We start from the raw sequence: 21,131 nt of genomic DNA, 5'->3' as shown, positions 1-21,131 counted from the left end.
AAATGAAGGTGAAAAAGTCTGATTTTTTTTTTTTTTTTTTTTTTTGTATACAAGATCGAGGCTCGTGAAAGAGCGAACATTAATCACACAGAAAGACAAACAGACACATAAAACAAATAACATCGGGAGCGGCAGACAAGATGGGGAGAGAGGGGGAAGGACACAAACACAACATTTGAGAGCAGGGACCGAGAGACATGGAGACATCGAGAGATCTGTGGGAGGGAGAGGGCTTTGGGGGGGAGGCATGTGAAGGGGGGGGGGGGGGGTGGGAGAGGTATAAACATATGGACACTGCCAGGACTTCCAGGAAAGAAGTTGGAATTTCAAACAAGGTGGATCTGGGGTGAATTAGTGGGGGTAGAAAAGATCAAGGTTTTGGATGGGGGAAGATAAGAGATGGTGGTGAACAGCTGTTTTAAAGACCTGGAGGGAGGAGTGGGATTGAAGGGAGTGTGGGAGTTTGTTCCAGAGGTGGGAGAAAAGAGGAATGAAAGAGTGAAGGTGAGCAGAGAGCCGAGATTTCGGCAGTTTAACCATCAGAGGGTTGCTGGCAGATCTTGTGCAACCTGTAGGAATATTTGGGGGACAGAGCACAGAGAGAGCTGGGGGAGCAAGGCCGGAGAGGAGTCGGTAGAAGACAGAAAGACCACCTACCTGCCTGCGGTGAGTGAGTGAAAGGCCCTCAGAGGTAGCTTCATCGCGGGAGATTCCAATGATTTTTAAAGCTTTGGATTCAACAGCGTGAAGCCGAGCCAGGTGTGAGGCAGGAGCACCAGCCCATAGGGGAGAACAGTATTCCATTGAGCTGCGGATGAAATCCTTGTATGTGGTGAGGAGCTCAGGTGTGCCGAGGAAGGACTTCGCACGACGGAGGATGCCCAGTCGGCGACTGGCTTTGGAGGCCAGCTTGGAAATGTGGTTTTCCCAAGAAAGATCATGGCAGATAGTGAGACCCAAAAGCTTGAGCGACAGAACTTCTTGGAGAGGATTGTTGAGAAAGTAGATGGGAGGGTTGTCCAGTCGATCTTTTCGGAGAGACATAGTAAGAGTGTGAGATTTGTCAGGATTGAAAGACATGTTCCACTTGTTTGACCAGTCTGTGATTTTGTCCAGGTCTTCAGAGAGTGAGGAGGCTGCAGACTGCCGATCTGAGGGAAGAGGAATGGAGCGGCAGAGAGTGGAGTCATCAGCAAAGAGATAGAGAGGATTTTCCAGAGAGTCGGAGAGATCATTGATAAAGACCAGAAAAAGCACAGGGCCCAGCACACTGCCTTGGGGAACTCCAGCCTGAACAGGAAGGGGAGATGAGAGAAATCCATTCAGGGCCACACGTTGACTACGACCAGAGAGGAAGTCCGCAAGCCATGCATGGAGATTTCCATGGATACCATAGGAGGAGAGTTTGGTGAGCAGAGCTGGGTGCCAGACCGTATCGAAGGCACGTGATATGTCAAGGGAGACAGCTCTGATTTCCTGTTTGGCATTGAGGACCTCCATCCATTGTTGAGACAGCAGAAGCAGCATGTCCAGAGTAGAGTGACCTGGTCTGAAACCAAATTGATGATCAGAGATCAAGCCATTGGAGAAGAGGAAAGATTTCATATCCGAAGCAATGATGGATTCCATGACTTTGCTGATAATTGGGAGCAGGCTGATTGGTCTGTAGTTGCAAGGATCTGTGACCTTTTTTGTGTAAAGCGGTAATGTTAGCTGATTTCCAGGATGCTGGCAGATGACCTTGAGCAAAAGATAGGGTGAAAAGAACAGAGAGAGGGTGAGATAGAGCGGCAGAGCAGGATTTTAGGACCCGTGGGCTGATGCCGTCTGGTCCAGTTGCAGAATCAGAGTCGAGGTTTGACAAAAACTCCTCCACCTTGTCAGGAGAGAAGGACACAGAGTTCAGGAGCAGTTGGGTTCGACTGGGAAAGGTGGGAACAGAGAGAGCTGGGTTTGGGACTAAGGATTTTGAGGCAAACACAGAGTTGAGGCATTCGGCTTTAATTTAATTTTAATTCATTCGGCTTTAATTTAATTCATTTTAATTCCAGGTGATAAGGCAACAAAAAGTGAAAATTTTGAAAGGGGGTGTAGACTTTCGACAGGCAATGTATATACACATTTATTTATATATATATATTATATATATATATATATATATATATATATATATATATTTATATATATATATATATATATATATATATATATATATAGACTTGGCATTTAATATGGAATACATATTTTTTCTTGACTTGGGTTTACTTTCTGAACTCATTATATCAATCTGGTGAGTTTCTTTTAAGCTTCGGTGATTTCTGTGTTGAAAGAACCATGTCACTGATTGTCTGTCGCAGCAAGAAGTCAATATCAGGATTATATCACAGGTGGCGTGACAAAATGTATGGCCAGGTACATTTGACGATTGGCTTCACAATCGGGTATATAAGGGTTGTTGCGTTTTGTATTAGTGGAAAACAACTGCTGCCCGTCTACAAAAGTTATTGTCACTTCCTCTGGAGATGGTCCGCCAACTCGACAATGCTGTTTGTCATGGAGTGGTGGCTTTACGAAATTCCTGCATGAAACAGCGTGCTATTGCTCGGCAGTATGGCATCACTCAAGGTCAGGTGTTAAAGATCCTGAAACGAAATGCTCAGAGGGGTGTCCCTTCTCCAATACTGAGGCCAGGACATTCCCGCAGAACCACAAGGAGGGATGATCGCCAGCTGCACCGGTTAGTCCGTAATGGCCCTACCAAGTCAGCTAATCGGCTTAGGGCTGAGCGGCAGCAACTGACAAATGTGCTGTATCCAGAAGGCTAGTCAACAAACGACTGGTTCAAGCAGGCTATCGTGCCAGGCGTCCCCCGAGAAAGCCATGGCTGACCAGACAACACCTCCAGCGCCGATTGCAGTGGGCCAGAGAGCACCGTCAATGGCAGCCAGGACACTGGAATCACGTGATCTTCAGTGACGAGTCTAGATTTCTGGTCTGTCGTCAAGTTGGCCACGTCCGAGGGCGCAGACAAGTGCATGAAGCCTACAACGAAGATTGTATAGTGCCAAGAGTCCAAGCTGGAGGTGGTGGGGGTGACCGTTTGGGCTGCTTTTCATGCAGGGGGAAAAACTGACCTGGTTGTTCTGAATGGAGACCTGAACCAGTTCAAGTACAGGGCCATTCTAGAAGAAACATTGCTTCCATTTGCTCGTGCAGCCTTTCGAGGAAACTTTGTCTTCCAAGATGACAATGCACGGCCTCATCGTGCTCGCCTAATCCAACACTTTCTTGCTGACCGTGGTGTAGAGCATATGGAGTGGCCTGCCATGTCCCAGGATATGAATCTGATAGAGAACTTGTGGGCAGAATTAACGCGTCAAATCGACAACTTGGACCAGCAGCCTACCTCTGTGCGTGAATTGCAGCAGGCTATTGTCACTGCATGGCAAGCGATTCCTGTCCAAACCTTGGCAAATCTCGTGAACAGCATGCCTCAACATGTACGTGCTCTCCTGAATGCTCGTGGAGGTTACACGAAGTACTGAGCTGTAATTTTACTGTCTGTAATCCCAGTCGTAATTTAACTTTCGTTTTTGTTAAAAATTTTTTTGGCTAATGTGCAAAATAAAGAGATACTTCTGGAAAACGAACAGAAGTTTAACACAGTACTGTCCGTGAATTGAGTTTGATATCAGTTTACATCACTTTCAAGGATCAATTTATTTGCTTCGAAATGTCAAATGTGGTTTTTGTTTCTTTTAAAGGTCACATTAACAAAATCTAGAATAATTTCAACATAATTCCAATGAACTTTTGGTTCAAAGTCATCTTGAAAAGTAAGTTCACCCCCACAAAAAAAAAATTCCATATGAAATGCCAAGTCTGTATATATATATATATATTGTTACGGACACGACTTATTAAGATGTTATGCTGGGCCGAGCGGAATGGCCGCCGTGTTCGCACAAGTTACCCGATTATACTCGAACGTTGGCCGAATCGCGCTACGCTAGATCAATGAAGGAAAGGACACAACGGCTGGGTTAAATGACACGACACCAGGGGTACAGTTCTCAAGACCTCCGGAGGAGGTTATAATATGGGTTTGCAGAATGTTTTAGATTACACGGCACAAGAGGTACAGCACAGAAAGGTAGGCACTTATACACGGTCTTATCTTAGCCCCGACAGACCACAGACAAACGGGACAAGACTGACTCACACAGGGATTGATGGCAAGGTAGGGCAGGTAGTCGATGGCTCAAGGTGCACCTTGGCTCAGGGGCAGAATCAACGCGGTCCGGTCCAGAGATGCGGGGAGGTATTCAGCGCTCGGAGGTGGCGACTTCTCTCTCCAAGCTGGGGGCGCATCTGACGTCACCTCCGGTAAGTGGCTGCGTATATCCAGCGGGGAGTGACACGCCCTCGGCTCGTTAGCTCCGCCCCAGATGGAATCGGCCCGCCGCTTCTTATTGGGTGCGGGGGGTTACCGGGCTCCGCCCTTGACGAGGAGCTGACAGTCAGCCCCTTCGTGGTAACCCCGTCGGAGCACATGGGCAATGGCGGCTAACCAAGCCGGAGTGAGGACGCCCACTCCCCGCGCCGCCGCCGCGCCGCCCCCGCTGTTGTTGTAGTTGTTGTTGTAGTTCCATCAGATGATGGGAGGATGCGGAGACGAGATTGTGGGGAGGTATTGGGAGGTCCTAAACTCACTACTGGTGCCATACAATCACATTCTGGTGCAACGAAGAGTCAGAATTAATGGAAACGAGTCCTTAACTGACATAGACTAAGAATAACTAGCAAGATGTCCTATAGTTGTCTACGTGAGATGCGGTGAACCTGGGCACGACATTTAATGGGGGAAAAAGGGGAAGGTCGGGGCTACAGAGTGTTGTTTACAGACAATGGGACTAGGGAATGGGGGATTGGGGATAGTTGGGGAGTATTGGGGAAATAGGGGAATATTTACAAGCGGATATGGATGGAGGCCAAATCCCATATCCGCAACATTGCACCCTTCTCTACCTCGGGGCGTCCCGACCTGATAAATTTTTACCTACTTTAGTGTGGCACTCAGATGTAGTTCCCTCTACTATTAACTCTACCCTGAGTGCGACAGTTTTACAGATGTTCACAAATGAGTAAATATGTCCCCCTGCGACGTTGCACCCTTCTCCTCACAGAAACACACCCACAGGATAACCGAATCGCGGAAAGAATCCTCAAACTAAACATACAGCCGGTAGGGAGCATTATTTACACAAGACTACGCTGATATTTACACTACGATCCAGGACCTGTTTTTGGAGGAGCACATGCAGATGTTATGCATAGAGAGAGCACGCATGCCAGCATCGATACACCAACCCACGAGTGCTCTGTGGCCTTACGGCCTTTAATAATGTGCAGAGCACCCCTTCCAAGCACCAAAAGCACCACCCCATAACACAGTCAGCACCATCCGGTGCACCAATAAAGTGTTCAACAATCACCGGTGGTGTCGCAGCCGGCCGATGTTCTGCCGCTGGTCTTGCCTTCATGGAGCCCACTTGGTGTTCTGGCTTCCTTTAAACATAAAGAAAGGCGCCAACCGCGTCCATTTCTGAATTGTGGCCGTCAGGGGGCCAACTATTAGTGGTTCACCTCTATGGCATAGGTGCCACGTTGACCCAGGGGTCCATCCACGGGTTGTGCTTGCCCGCAAGAGAACTGCGGTCCATGGTGGGCGGCCACAAAAATTGCGGTCCATATGGTGTATCGATCCCGGCAGCAAGCAGCGAAAGTGCAGGCCCACAACTGCGGAGCCAGCACCTCTCTCTCCTCTCTCTCTGCCCCAAAGCCAGATCCTCGGAGGTGGGAGACAAAAGAAGTAGACAAGTGAGTAAGGTGGTAAGGGCGCAAAAGTGCACGCAATACAAGATGATGCACACTGGGGGCACATGGGAACCAGGTGAGACAGGTACGTTCCTACCGTACGCCCCCCCCCCCCCCCACCAGGTAACCTACATTGCCCCTCCCTTACCCCTTACTGTCTCCACAAAACACAACACTACCCATAAACATCTACTTTACAAATCCACAACGTCCCTACTGTTTTCCCCGTTCCTCCCATAAACCAAATTCGTCTTCTCTCCCTCCTAACCAATCAAATTTGCCATTTCCACCTCTCATCACAATTTGCCATCTCCAACTCATCATCAGTCCCTCCTAAGGAGGGAGAGATGGAATCACCCCAATGTCTCATCCACGTCGTGATGCGTCTCACAAATCCTCACAGCAATTCTCATTTCCTGCAACACAGAACAAAGAAAACACAGGTGTGGAGTCATCATTATCACCACAGGTAAGTGGCTGCGTATGGTGCGACAGGTTCATCAATCCTAACTATTTCCTAAATGACTTTAACAACTTTACATTACCCGGGGTCTTTCCCTGCCAAACCATCGGCCCTCTTACACTATGGGTTCTAAAAACCAATTCCCATTGACCAAACTGTGGTGCTTTTCAATTTGGGGTCTCACTCCCCCGATTCATCTCCCGGTGCCCTCGCACAATTTCTGGGCCGCGACGTGTAGCTCTCCCAGCAGGTCTACCCACCTGCACACTTCCACCACTGCAGTTGCCTCCGAGCTTACCTGCTCCTTACCCTAACCTAACTACCTGGGGAATGCCCTCTGGCGCTCTCCCCACTCGGTGCCCTCTCTGGCACTGGGCTACCCGGGTCCGTCCTCCGGATCCTCGGGCCCCACTGACACTAACGTCTCCCAGAGCCCACCTGCGGCCTCACCTGGCCGACATCCTCACAGTGGTGGAGTGCCCAACCAACTACACACACTAACAGGCTACACGCCCAGCCATTTCCACAACACTAATGCACCCATCCACAATACCATTCTGCAACCGCACCACAAATGCCAATATCCAACCACAATTTACCTATACCCTCTACCTAACACTTACACTACCCGCCCCGGGTACTCGTGAAAGGGGTCCACTCTTCCCCCATCCACACCTTCGCACCATGCACACCACCCCGTACCACTTACTCCAACTCTCTCCACACCACTCATTCTCTGCTCCATATATTCCACACACCTGCACTTGCACACCTGTGCTCTCACACCTGGTGCCACCTGCACCCTTCTCTCCCCAAGCGCATTCGCGCTGATCCACACACTTACTACTCATACACTGCTCCACACACCTGTCCAGCTCTCACACAGCATCATCTCATCTAACTACTCCCCTCTGAAACTTGCGCTTCCCAGTCGCCCCTTTAAACTATTGCGCTCCCTCGTCATTATCATCCACGCTAATCTACCTGCGTCCCCACTACAGGTGTCAGTCACTAACTAACCTTAACGTTACCTAATGTCATCTTCGCTAGATCCCTAACAATATCCTAACCCACCCGGGCTAGTTTTCACTGCCATCAACCCCATAAACTATTGCGCATTTGCCCCCACATGGGAAGGGTGGCAGGGTTGCCATCCCACCACATCGGGCATCTCCCACTACCAATTTTGCACATCAAATTTCAACAAATCAAAAATTTGCCAATCACTACTCATCATCTGCCAATCATTACTGCCACTCCTTTGCCAATCATCAAATTTTGTTTTTTTCTAATTTCGGGGCCAAAACACTAAACCTCATCACACAGTCTACTTACTAATGCCTCTCGGTGCGCCAATTCCTGTCCAAAGCCCGGCTTCGTAAAGCCAAGCCATGAATGCGGGTTGTTCTGTGCCAGCGGCTGGATGCGTCCGGCATTCGGTGCAGGGAAGGAGGTTTACCCGGGCCGAGATCCCACGCACCATCTCGGCACGGAGCCATCCCATGGCCCGATCTCGACCTGCCGGAATGCCCCAACAAAAAGTGGTCGCCATGACGACCCTTCCTATCGGGCTGCCAGCTCCGCCTAGTGGAGCCCGGACGCGGCCGTTCCACGCGAGGCCCAGCGTGGATCGCGCACGGCGGTCCTTTCGAACCCGCCGTGGCTCGGATCCCCGCTGGTTCTCGCGGCACGCGAAGCCCGGCACGCACCGAGGGCCCGCTTCGGCTAAAAGTCGACCTAACCTTTAACCCGGTCACCGTCGATGCTTCACCTGCATGCTTACAAGCATACGCTACCCCTTTCGTGCTCATACATGCAGCCGTTTCCATGCTCCTCGTTGTACCTTTTCTTACACACCTCGGTATACTCACTCCGCTCACCGACTTGGTCACACACCTGACCACCGAACACCTTGGCACACATTCGTCGCTCGCACACCTCACCAACACACCTCTTCGCGCCCCTTCCTCGGTCACCTCCTCTGTGACAATCACAGGTGTGCTCTCACTCGCACACCCAACCACGTGCCTCACTACCAATTCCAGCGTGCATTCCCACTCACGCTCTACCATTCCAGGTGTGCTTCCTTTCTCACCTGTCACAACCAACTCGCTCTCCGTGCCACTCTCACTACTCTCACCTCCATTCTTGACAGCGCACTCACCCTTACTCCCGACAGCGCACTCTTTCCTCATGCACCCGTCCGTTACACACCTCTCTCGCGCACACTCTTGCGCACACTCTCCCGTCACACCCTCTGTAACACTCACCACAGGCGTGCATTCTTCCTTGCCTTTGACAGCGCACTCTTTCCCCATGCACCTGTCCGTCACACACCTTTCTCGCGCACACTCTTGCGCACACTCTCCCGTCACACCCTCTGTAACACTCACCACAGGCGTGCATTCTTCCTTGCCTTTGACAGCGCACTCTTTCCCCATGCACCTGTCCGCACCCTCTGTAACACTTACCACACCGCGCTCCCATGTGCTCCCTCGCACACGCGCTACGACCGACTCACTCTCGCCAGCACCCTCACTCCTTGGCACGCACTTTTTCCTCACACACCCCAGAGTCGGACTTTCTCGCACACCTCCTTTTTCGCACACCAGACCTGTCGCACACTTCACCAACGGCCTCTCACGAACACCCGGGTCCATCTCGACCCCCAAGCTTCTTAAATCCCCTGGCGCATCATACGCACGACCATATTGGTCACCACTTACACCGGGTCCTCTTCCTCTTTGCTTCTCCTCCATCACCTGCGAATCCCTCATCCGGTTAATGAGCACATCATCATGATCCAAACACAGACTTTGGACCAATTCTTTTACCTCCTCTTTTATCTCTTTCTTATCCTCTCTCCGTCGCTTCTTAATTTCGCTCACCCCTTCTTCCACTTCTTCTAATTTCTGCTTCACCTCTTTTATGTCCCGGTACGTCTCCTCAAGCTCGTCCTCTAAGGCTACCTTGACCGTTTCCATGTGCGTCCTCACCTGCCGGTCCTTCGTCTCCATTACCTCTGTCACCTCGTCCAACCTCGTTGTCAGTCCCTCACGTACCATCTGACATTCCCTCTTCGTCGCTACCAAGTCATTTTTTAGGTCATTTTGTGTCGCTTTGAACCCTCCTATTACCGCTGTGTTCTTCTTTACCTGGTCCGTTAGTTCTTTTTGTCCCTCTGTCAGTTGTTCTACTTCCTGCGTCAGGTCCTCTATGCCCCCTTGTAACTTTACAGTCCCCTTTCTCACCTCCCTCTCCATGTGCTCCTTACAGTGCCTCACCTCCTCGTGCACTCCTCCGACCTCCTCACTCACACCTCTTCTGATCTCTTCTCCCATCACTTGCATCTCCTGCCCAGATGCCACCCTCATCTGCTCCATTTCCTCCCTGTGAGCATCCAGTTTGGTTTCTACCCCCATTCTGACCCCCTCTATTTGCTGCCCCATTTGTTTAACTTCCCTTTCCGCTTGGTCCCTCATGTCCCTCAATTTGCCTTCCATACTGTTTTCTAACCCCTCTAACCCATTTTTCACTCCCTCTATCTGATTCTCCTGGGCAGCCATTCTATTTTCTACCCCCGTTAACCCCTCCTGTATTTCCCCTAATCTATTGTCTAATTTCCCAAATTTCTTGTCTAATCCCTTAAAATTATTGTCTAACCCCTCGCCGGTACCCCTCGCTTCGTCCCTCATTACCCCCAATTGCTCACTCTGAGCCCTCGCTTCGTCCCTCATTACCCCCATTTGGTTTCCCAAGTCATTCCTCAGGTCTTCACTTGTCTGGACCATGAGCGCCTTTATTTGTTCCATAAATAGGCCCCAATCCATCGGCGGCGCTGCTACGGTCACGGGCGCGGCTAAATTTGGCGCCACAATAACCATGTGTGCGAGGCCGCCATTTTGTGCGTCTGCTACCCTCACTGCTTCGCTCTCCTCATGTCCCTCAATTTGGTCCTGGATCGACCCTGCCTCACTCTCCTCTACCGGAACCCAGCCGTCTTGATCTGCCATAGCGCGACTTTCAAAATTCGGGTTTTTTTTTTTTTTTTGTAAAACACAATCAAATTTCGCCGTTATAATTTCGAGCGCGTGAAACGCGCTCCGGGACCGATCCCACTTCCCGACACCAATTGTTACCCTAATAGTACAATTGGTGTTCCAAAATTTGGGCCTAACAAATTTAGTCCCAGGTCCGAATCCAACTCCTGACAACCAATTGTTACGGACACGACTTATTAAGATGTTATGCTGGGCCGAGCGGAATGGCCGCCGTGTTCGCACAAGTTACCCGATTATACTCGAACGTTGGCCGAATCGCGCTACGCTAGATCAATGAAGGAAAGGACACAACGGCTGGGTTAAATGACACGACACCAGGGGTACAGTTCTCAAGACCTCCGGAGGAGGTTATAATATGGGTTTGCAGAATGTTTTAGATTACACGGCACAAGAGGTACAGCACAGAAAGGTAGGCACTTATACACGGTCTTATCTTAGCCCCGACAGACCACAGACAAACGGGACAAGACTGACTCACACAGGGATTGATGGCAAGGTAGGGCAGGTAGTCGATGGCTCAAGGTGCACCTTGGCTCAGGGGCAGAATCAACGCGGTCCGGTCCAGAGATGCGGGGAGGTATTCAGCGCTCGGAGGTGGCGACTTCTCTCTCCAAGCTGGGGGCGCATCTGACGTCACCTCCGGTAAGTGGCTGCGTATATCCAGCGGGGAGTGACACGCCCTCGGCTCGTTAGCTCCGCCCCAGATGGAATCGGCCCGCCGCTTCTTATTGGGTGCGGGGGGTTACCGGGCTCCGCCCTTGACGAGGAGCTGACAGTCAGCCCCTTCGTGGTAACCCCGTCGGAGCACATGGGCAATGGCGGCTAACCAAGCCGGAGTGAGGACGCCCACTCCCCGCGCCGCCGCCGCGCCGCCCCCGCTGTTGTTGTAGTTGTTGTTGTAGTTCCATCAGATGATGGGAGGATGCGGAGACGAGATTGTGGGGAGGTATTGGGAGGTCCTAAACTCACTACTGGTGCCATACAATCACATTCTGGTGCAACGAAGAGTCAGAATTAATGGAAACGAGTCCTTAACTGACATAGACTAAGAATAACTAGCAAGATGTCCTATAGTTGTCTACGTGAGATGCGGTGAACCTGGGCACGACATTTAATGGGGGAAAAAGGGGAAGGTCGGGGCTACAGAGTGTTGTTTACAGACAATGGGACTAGGGAATGGGGGATTGGGGATAGTTGGGGAGTATTGGGGAAATAGGGGAATATTTACAAGCGGATATGGATGGAGGCCAAATCCCATACCGCAACAATATATATATATACACATCCTATACCATGTGATATTATATATCCATGTATACCATGTGATATGTGTAAACATGTCATATTATATATGCATATATACATTTAGTATATATATCCCATTTAGGAGTACCCGGTGTTGGCCGGTGCTGTTCTAAACTTGTTGGCATTTTGAAGAAATCTATTTGGTTAATACACTCCCTACACCTACAAAGGAAACATTATATTGAACTAGCAGAAGTACCCGGCATTGCCGGGCAGGGGAGGGGAGGGGAGTGGGAAGAGGTGGGGAGGGGAACGGGGGGGAGGGGAGGAGAGGGGGGGAGGGGAGAAGATGGGGGGGAAGTACCCGGCATTCCGTGTATAAACGTGAGGGAGAAGAGGGGGGAGGGGGAGGGGGAGGGGGGGGAGGGGAGGAGAGGGGGGGAGGGGAAGGGGAGGGATGGGAGAGGAGAGAAGAGGGGGGAGGGGGAGGGGGAGGGGGGGAGGGGAGGAGAGGGGGGGAGGGGGAGGGGAGGGATGGGAGAGGAGAGGAGTGGGAGGGGGGAGAGGGGAGGAGGAGGGGGAGGGGGAGGAGGAGGGGAGGGGGGAGGGGGAGGGGGAGGGGGAAGGGGGGAAGGGGAAGGGGTAGCAGGGAGGGGAAGGGGGATGGGGAAAAGGGAGGGGGAAAAGGGAGGGGGAGGGGAGAAGGGGAGGGGGTAGAGGGGGAGGGGGGGAGGGAGGGGGAGGGGAGAAGGGGAGGGGGTAGAGGGGGGGGTAGGGGGAGGGGGAAGGGAGGGGGAGGGGAGGATGGAGGGGGGAGGGGGAAGGGGGAGGGAAGGGGAGGGCCAGTCAACAATGAAGTTGCAGTTCTCATGGTCGGAGAGCAGCACAACAATCGTGACATCGTCCTGAATCTTCGCAACAGCACGAAGCGGATTTTGGAGACTCACCGATCCTGTGATGCCCTCCAGTACCGGCGTTGCCAGGTGGGGGAAGGGAGACCCGTACATTGCCAACCCGTACATTCGCCCTCTCGACTCAAGCTCACTCGGACAAAAGCCTCGCACAAATTACACCGTGAAGGCCCAATGGCCATGTCTATGCCACAAATCAAGTACGTGAGCGAGTCGGGCGCACTGAATTGAAAATATATAGAATGCTCATACTCCGTGAAAAGTGAAGCCAACTGGCGGCGGGGATGGAACATCACGTGATCGCTCTGAGCGAATCAGCACGCTGCTCTGCCACCGGTCAGAATCTGTGTATAATATTCCTCGCTGAAAAAAAATCTATGTGAAACATGCTACTATCTATGCTAAATCATGCTAAATGCTAATCATGCTAAAATCTATGCTACTTGCTGTGAGTTTATGGCGGCAAGGAACATCACGTGATCACGTCACGAACATCATTCGTGATCACATCATCACGTGATTGTGATCGTCATCAATGAGCGCGAATGAGCGAATCAGCGTGCTGCTCTGCCACCGATTCAGATTCCGTGTATAATATTCCTCGCTGAAAAAAAATATGGATCTAAAGATGAAAGAAAAAAAAACCTAGGTAATGTCGGAGTTTACGGGCGTAAACTGGATAGGTGGTTGTAATGTCGGAGTTTACGGGCGTAAACTGGATAGGTGGTTGTAATGTCGGAGTTTATGGGCGTAAACTGAATAGGTGGCTGCCTTCAAACCAACTGCCTTGACGAATGCTTTGTCGAGTCTTACAGGTAGAGCAGTACCATGTCTTCCCGTCTGATACATCACCACGAGTAATAAAACCACAATGGACATTACATCGAGGGCAAATACAATAATTCTTGATGAGTCTGCGACGTGCACACCACTTAATAATTTCAGGTATTAATCATAATATCACTTCTTTGGCTCTAATACCTGACATTATTAAGTGGTGTGCACGTCGCAGACTCATCAAGAATTATTGTATTTGCCCTCGATGTAATGTCCATTGTGGTTTTATTACTCGTGGTGATGTATCAGACGGGAAGACATGGTACTGCTCTACCTGTAAGACTCGACAAAGCATTCGTCAAGGCAGTTGGTTTGAAGGCAGCCACCTATCCAGTTTACGCCCGTAAACTCCGACATTACAACCACCTATCCAGTTTATGCCCGTAAACTCCGACATTACAACCACCTATCCAGTTTACGCCCGTAAACTCCGACATTACAACCACCTATTCAGTTTACGCCCGTAAACTCCGACATTACCAAAACCTATGTGGTGTGAATGGCAATGTTCCTCGCTGAAATGTGAAAAAACGCAATTGCTTTTCGCTCTGAAATACGTGCGAACGCGTAACTGAGTTAATGGTGGCAAGGAACATCACGTGATCGCTCTGAGCGAATCAGCGCGCTGCTCTGCCACCGGTCAGATTCCGTGCATAATATTCCTCGCTGAAATGCGCTGAGGCAAAAATATGGTAAAAAAATATTATGAAATAAATTTTTAGGTCGGCCATGTTCTTCCCAGGCTCAATGGCCATGTGTGTGCCAAATATCAAGTACGTGAGCCTCTCCGTTTAGGAGTCTGTCGGTAACATTACACACACACACACACACACACACACACACACACACACACACACACACACACACACACACACTGTGTTTTATATATTATATAGATAGTACACACACACACACACACACACACACACACACACACACACACACACACACACACACACACACACACACACACACACACACACACACACCGGGGATAATTTAATATTACCTGTAACTAAAAATTAAATTAACTAAAATTGGCTAACCCCCGCTCTAGTAGGGAAAATGGCCTTTAAAATGCATGTTGTTGTTGTGTATTGTAACTAAAAATTAACTACAAAGGCTCAGGCACTATATAGTATATAACGATAAAAAAACAATCCCCAAAAAATCGAACTTTTTTTTTTCAATTTTTTTTTTTTGCCTAAAACACTCCCAGGCAATCACTGAAAGTTTGACGAAGATCCGTTTTGCCACCTCTAAGAAAGATGGCAACACACACACAAAACTCACACACAAACTTGTACAGATGAGCAAAGGTACACGGCGTTGCTGGGCAATGTGTGTTCCCTCCTCCCACCCCCCCCCCCCCCCAGACTCTCACCTCACCCTAGTTTCCCTCCATCCTCCCCTCACATCTCCTTCCAGACTCCCACTCTACCCCTTCTCCTCCTTCCTCCCACCCCACCCTTTCCCCTCCTTCCAGACTCTCATCCCACCTCAAATTCCAACCCAGCTATAAACTGTCAACCTGGTGTTTCACAGGCAGGGTGGTTCATCAATGTGTATGCCATCCCTCAGATGGATGTTTGTAAAACAGAAATGGTACTTTAAAAAAAAAGGTACCAATATCAAAAAAGCTGCACAAATATCAATATAAACCACAACTCCCATCTCCCCATCTAGTGGTACATCAAATTCCAAATCAACCATAACGTTTTAGAATAGAAACATAACGGCGCGAAGCCTTACCTTCCTTGGGTGCATTGTAGTTACAATAGCAACTCATTACCAAGAAATATTATTACATAAATTTAGAGCTGGATCGACGTCTTCACTAATTATTAATTCTGGAGACCCGTCACTGCTAAAGGCTTTCCGTGGCACTTTAAATTGCGAAGTGCAAAGTGAAAGTGAATTTGGGTAATAAAAAATACATTTGCTGAAAATCTGATCGGCAATTTTAATTAAGATTACACTATGGTGTAAAGTAGTCAGGCTAATCTCCCACGTCTGATCGGTATTCCCATGCTTAATGGGTACCATGGTGGCTTGGCATTAATTATATGAGCTGCACAAGCATGGGTATTCATTGACCTCGGTCGGTAGCCTGTGATTGCATTCGGAACCCCTCCACTGCTTCCCCTACACTCTACTGTAACGTACTTTAGAATAGATTTTCGCGATTTTTCAGTTAGTGATAAGTTTGTCTGAAGATATTTTCATGTATCCCATGTACAAATAAGGTACTTCTAAAAATGAAAAACGAAGCTGACTACATGAGCAAGTAAAATTCATTCATATTGGTTCACGAGTTATCAAGTGACCACTATATCCGTCATGTGTGTGCGTCTGTCTGTGTGTGTGTGTGTCTGTCTGTCCGCAGCATAACTACCCGATGATATCATCCGATCTTGATGAAACTTGGGTGGGAGGTTGATATCATGATCTAGTTGTGTCCTACCTAGAGTGGGCGTATTGCGCCGATTGTGGGCGGAGCCACGCCAGAAAAAGATGTCTTTTTAGGGGGTAATCGAGTCCAAGCTACATCTTCTCCGAGGGATTTGGTGGAATCTGACAGGGGTTTCGATACTTGGTTAGGCCAATGTCATGTGTCTAGCCCCACGGAGCTCGATGTTTCATTTTTCATTTTTTTTTTTTTTTTTCCATTTCATTTTTCACCGAATTTTCGGTATTGTGTGGCTAACCAACCTCACAACTGATTATACATTCTTTTCTATCTCATTTCAAGGTCAGTCACCTTCGTTTTGACATTTCCGGGCCTGGCCTGTCCGGGCCTGTTTCGGTTATAGTCCGTCCTTTGTCATTGAATACCGCTCGCTCGTGAACCATCGTCGTCTCCTGACTTGTTTGTTTTAAAAATTGTAAATAGCTATCATCGCACCCATGATCATGTCAATATCCCATTAAAAGTGTTACGCCTACATTTTACCTTGACATGAGCTTTACCTTGTTAGCAGCTATAATCGCTGAATTAGTGCCTTCTGTTTTGAATTGACATTTTCTACATTCTATCCGTCATCAGAATTTGTGGTAAAGCAGTGCACACAAATGTTTACCTGTGCGTCCCATGTGGAGAATGTATTTGGCAGAGCCATAGCTTCAAGGATGGGTCTGGTGTCCCCAGGAAGGGTCGGGTGATTGTAAAATATCCACGGCAAGCCAACAGGCCTGTGCATCCAAACAACCCAGTTAAAAACAAGATTAGCATTTTCATTTTATTTGACAATAAATCATTCCAGAAATGACACCGATAATTATATTTCCCATTATCCAACAACAGTGTGACTTAACTGCAGCACATGGGTAAAATAGTCAAAAGTGTACAGTGTACTGTGGAAGTCTATTTTTTTGACTTGCCATCAAGTAGTTAAAAGTAGTCTTCGGGTAGGCAAGTTATCTCTGGCATTGGGTAAAATTGAGTTTTCATGTCGCCGCCACAACAGCAATTATTTAAACACTCTGAATCAAATAATCCAAATGAATGATTCATAATTAAATTAAAGCTTATAGTTACCCTAGCCAGAGAAGAGGGTATTGCATTTGAGTCGTTACTTGGCAAATTATTATTTATTTTTTTTGCAAGTATGTTGATCACTCTTTCCCTACTTCCGGTTTGTGTGTTTGTTACTTGGCAAAAAAAATTAAAAAAATAATTTTTGCAAGTATGTTATCACTCCGGTTTGGGTTTGTTACTTGACAATTTTTTTTTTTTTTTTACAAGTATGTTGATCACTCCGGTATGTGACTCCGGTTTGTGTGTGTGTTTGTCTGTCCTTTCACTTATACTTGCTTACAGGTCACAATTTTAAACCGATCTTCACGAAACTTCACCGAATGGTAGAGTTCGTGGTCCAACAAAATCCTATATATTTTTGAGGTCAAAAGGTCAAAAGCTCAACATAGGCTAAAGGTCAACCACTTTTTTTCAAATTTCTAAAATCCTCAATTTTAATCCGATTGACTGGAAATTTGAATAGGATTTACATATCTGCGAACTGAATTCAACCACCAACAATTTTGAGATCAGCTTAGACCAAAAGGTCAACATAGGCCAAAGGTCAACCACTTTTTAAAAATATTTTTTTGAATAAGTCATTTCAAATATGAATAAGTCAAACAAAAAAACATGTCATATTTTTTGGAATATCTAAAATCCTCAGTTTTCATCGGATTCACTTGAAATTTGAATAGGATTTACATATCAGCTTAGTGAAACCAACCATCAACTATTTTTGAGGTCAATATAGTCCAAAAGGTCAACATAGGCCAAATTTCTAAAATCCTCAATTTTCATCCAATTGACTTGAAATTTGAATAGGGTTTTCATTTCAGCGAACTGAATTCAACCACCAACTATTTTTGAGATCAACGTAGGTCATAAGGTCAACATAGGCCAAAGGTCAACAACAATAATTTCTAATGTCTAAAATCCTCAATTTTCAACTGATTCACTTATGGGATTTTCATATCAGCTAACTGAATTCAACACCAACTATTTTTCAGATCACTATAGATCACAAAAGGTCAACATAGGCCAAAGGTCAACAACAATTTCGAATTTCTAAAATCCTCAATTTTCATCAGATTAACTTGATATTTGAATATGATTTTCATATCAGCTAACCAAATTCAACCACCAACTATTTTTTTTGATCAACATAAGTCATAAGGTCAACATAGGCCAAAGGCCAACCAATTTTTTCGAATTTCTAAAATCCTCAATTTTTATCCGATTGACTTGAAATTTGAAAAGGATTTTCATATCAGGTTAGTGAAACCAACCACCAACTATTTTGAGGTCAACATAGGCAAAAAGGTCAACATAGGCCAAATTTCTAAAATTGTCAATTTTCATCCGATTAACTTAAACTTTGAAGATGATTTGCATATCAGGTCACTGAATTCAACTACTAATTATTTTTGAGGTCAAAAGGATGCTCTACTGAGTGCCATAGTGTCTCAATTCCTCCCAGCAGAGGGAGGAATTGGGACTTTTGCAGCACCAGGGTGGTGGTTTGAAGGAAGAGGTGAAGGAGTTGGAGGACCATGTTACAGAACGAGAGTGGGCATTTATAGATAGACCTGTTGGGGCCACAATTGACTGGGGGAAGTACAGAGGAAATGGTACAAGAGCGGCCGATCACTTTGGATAATACCATCAAGGGAGAGGTTGCTTGAGTCCAACAGAGTCTGGGGGATGAGGTGCGTCGGTCCGGTAAGTATCCCTAGGACGAGATTAAGGTGACCCAGGGGACCCTCAAATTAAGTACCCAGCAGGGGGGTGTTTTGGTCCCGAACTGGATTCGGATATGGAGAAGTCGGGAAATAGAGCCTTGAAAAAAGTAATCCCCATAGTGAATTTAGAACGGTGACAGAGAGGGGCAGAAAAGCCTGAAAATGGGGTTGTAACCTGCAGCTGTGGTCGGGCACCTGAGGCCAACATTTTTAAAAGTAAATTTAAAATTAAAATCAAACTCAAATTTAAATGGGAATTTGATTTGGAACATAACTTTATGGCAGAGTGGCCAGACGGAAGCCTCTCCTCAGTGAAAGACACATGAAAGCCCGCTTGTTGTTTGCAAAAAAGCACCTAAAGGACTCTCAGACTGTGAGAAACAAGATTCTGTGCACTTTCACGTGTCTTTCACTGAGGAGAGGCTTCCGTCTGGCCACTCTGCCATAAAGCCCAGATCGGTGGAGTGTTGCAGTGATGGTTGTCCTTCTGGAAGTTTCTCCCATCTTCACACAGGATCTCTGGAGCTCAGCCAGAGTGACCATCGGGTTCTTGGTCACCTCTCTTACCAAGGCCCTTCTCCCCCGGCTGCTCAGCTTGGCCGGGCGGCCAGCTCTAGGAAGAGTCCTGGTTGTTCCAAACTTCTTCCATTTAAGAATTATGGAGGCCACTGTGCTCTTGGGAACCTTCAATGCAGCAGAGATTTTTTTGTAGGCTTCCCCAGATCTGTGCCTCGTCACATTCCTGTCTGTGAGCTCTGCAGGCAGTTCCTTCGACCTCGTGGCTTGGTTTTTGCTCTGATATGCATTGTCAGCTGTGAGACCTTATACAGACAGGTGTGTGCCTTTCCAAATCATGTCCAATCAATTGAATTTACCACAGGTGGACTCCAATCAAGGTGTAGAAACAATTCAAAGATCATCGAGAGAAATGGGAGGCACCTGAGCTCAATTCCAAGTGTCATAGCTAAGGGTCTGAATACTTATTGTGATATACAAAGGGTCAATGTGATATTTCAGTTTTTTCTTTTGAAAAAATTTGCAAAACTTTTTAAAATCCTGTTTTCTCTTTGTCATTATGGGGTATTGAGTGTAGATTGATGAGGGAAAAAAATGAATTTAAACGATTTCAGCATAAGGCTGCAACATAACAAAATGTGAAAAAAGTGAAGGGGTCTGAATACTTTCTGAATGCACTGCATATATTTAATGTATTGGCAGTCATAATACACTACTTACCCAGGCCCCTTTTTTACCCCCATGTACACAGCATATATGCACTAACCCTAACCCTCTCCCATGCCCTTTATTAACTGTGCATAGCCATATGTAATATATAGATGACCCACAATTGGTAGAACTTTGGCTCCTATACAATGTAGTGGCCAGATTGGATATTGATAATGACAATGCTATAGTAATACGATACAAACACTTTAAGGAGGCCAATACAAACTTTCTCGGATTGGGACAGTGGAAGAAATCCATGTCCTCAAACAATGTTGTTTCATCACATGAAAACATACATTATATTTTGTGAAACTAGGCACATTTATCTCCTCTTCACAGCCTCTTATACACATTACTATGTTTCTCAGCATTAGGCTACACTTTAGAAACTTGGCTGTGATTAAAAAAGTCACAAGCCTTACCAGGTGGGTATGTTGTTCGTGTGGCTGCCAGTTGAAGAAGTTCCAATGTGAAGCAGCATTTGGCAGGGCCCACTGGTTGCTCGCAATGAACCCATAGCCATCACACACATGTTTCCCAAAGCCTGGCACGCAGTAATGTTTCTGAAGTTCTACAGTAAAAGTAAAGGAGGGTGATGATGGAGACACTGCAGACAACATAAAATGCCAACAGTTCCAAATCCTGTCGAACAGTTCCTACCCTTCCCCTCCCCTGTCCTGAACCCGATGCTCCTGCTCCCTCTTCCTTAACGATATGGACCTCAAACATCCGGGGCCTTCGCTCAAACCTGATTGATCTCTCCATTCAGGTTGCTTCTGACAAACCAGACGTGATCTGCTTAACACAAACTTTCCTCCTTCAAGATGTCTCTGATTCCTTAATATCTCTTCCTGGTTACTCCCTCCTCCGGTATGATAGACCTGAGCCTCATCCTGGTGGTGGGGTGGCTATCTTTGTCAAAACCTCTCTTCCTCACTCTCCTTGCATTGCCTTCTCTCAAACCCACCCCCCAGGAGTACCTCTGGCTACGGCTTCCTCTCCGCTCCCACCTTTTGTTCATATGTGTTCTGCACCGTCCTCCAAAACAAAAAGACCGACTAGACAACCCTCCCATCTACTTTCTCAACAATCCTCTCCAAGAAGTTCTGTCGCTCAAGCTTTTGGGTCTCACTATCTGCCATGATCTTTCCTGGGAAAACCACATTTCTAATCTGGCCCCCAAAGCCAGTCGCCGACTGGGCATCCTCCATCGTGTGAAGTCCTTCCTTGGCACACCTGAGCTCCTCACCA

At 47.5% G+C, this 21,131-nt stretch overlaps 1 protein-coding gene across 1 annotated transcript in view; it reads right to left on the bottom strand.

Annotated features, from left to right (window-relative positions):
• The window catches only part of TMEM67 (transmembrane protein 67), a 125,808-nt gene that overhangs the window by 74,929 nt on the left and 29,748 nt on the right, over nucleotides 1–21,131 (bottom strand). The window contains exons 8-9 of the mRNA XM_078773451.1: nucleotides 20,303–20,451; nucleotides 16,475–16,586 (exon numbers count right to left, since the gene is read on the bottom strand). Of these exons, the coding sequence (XP_078629577.1) occupies nucleotides 16,475–16,586; nucleotides 20,303–20,451 (261 nt within the window). The remainder of the gene's footprint in view (nucleotides 1–16,474; nucleotides 16,587–20,302; nucleotides 20,452–21,131) is intronic.

Source organism: Myxine glutinosa, chromosome 2, assembly GCF_964187855.1.
Source record: "Myxine glutinosa chromosome 2, kmMyxGlut1.1, whole genome shotgun sequence".
NCBI classification, from domain to species: Eukaryota; Metazoa; Chordata; class Myxini; order Myxiniformes; family Myxinidae; genus Myxine; species Myxine glutinosa.
The sequence above is the reverse complement of the archived record's forward strand: the minus strand, read 5'-3'. Positions and strand labels throughout refer to the sequence as shown.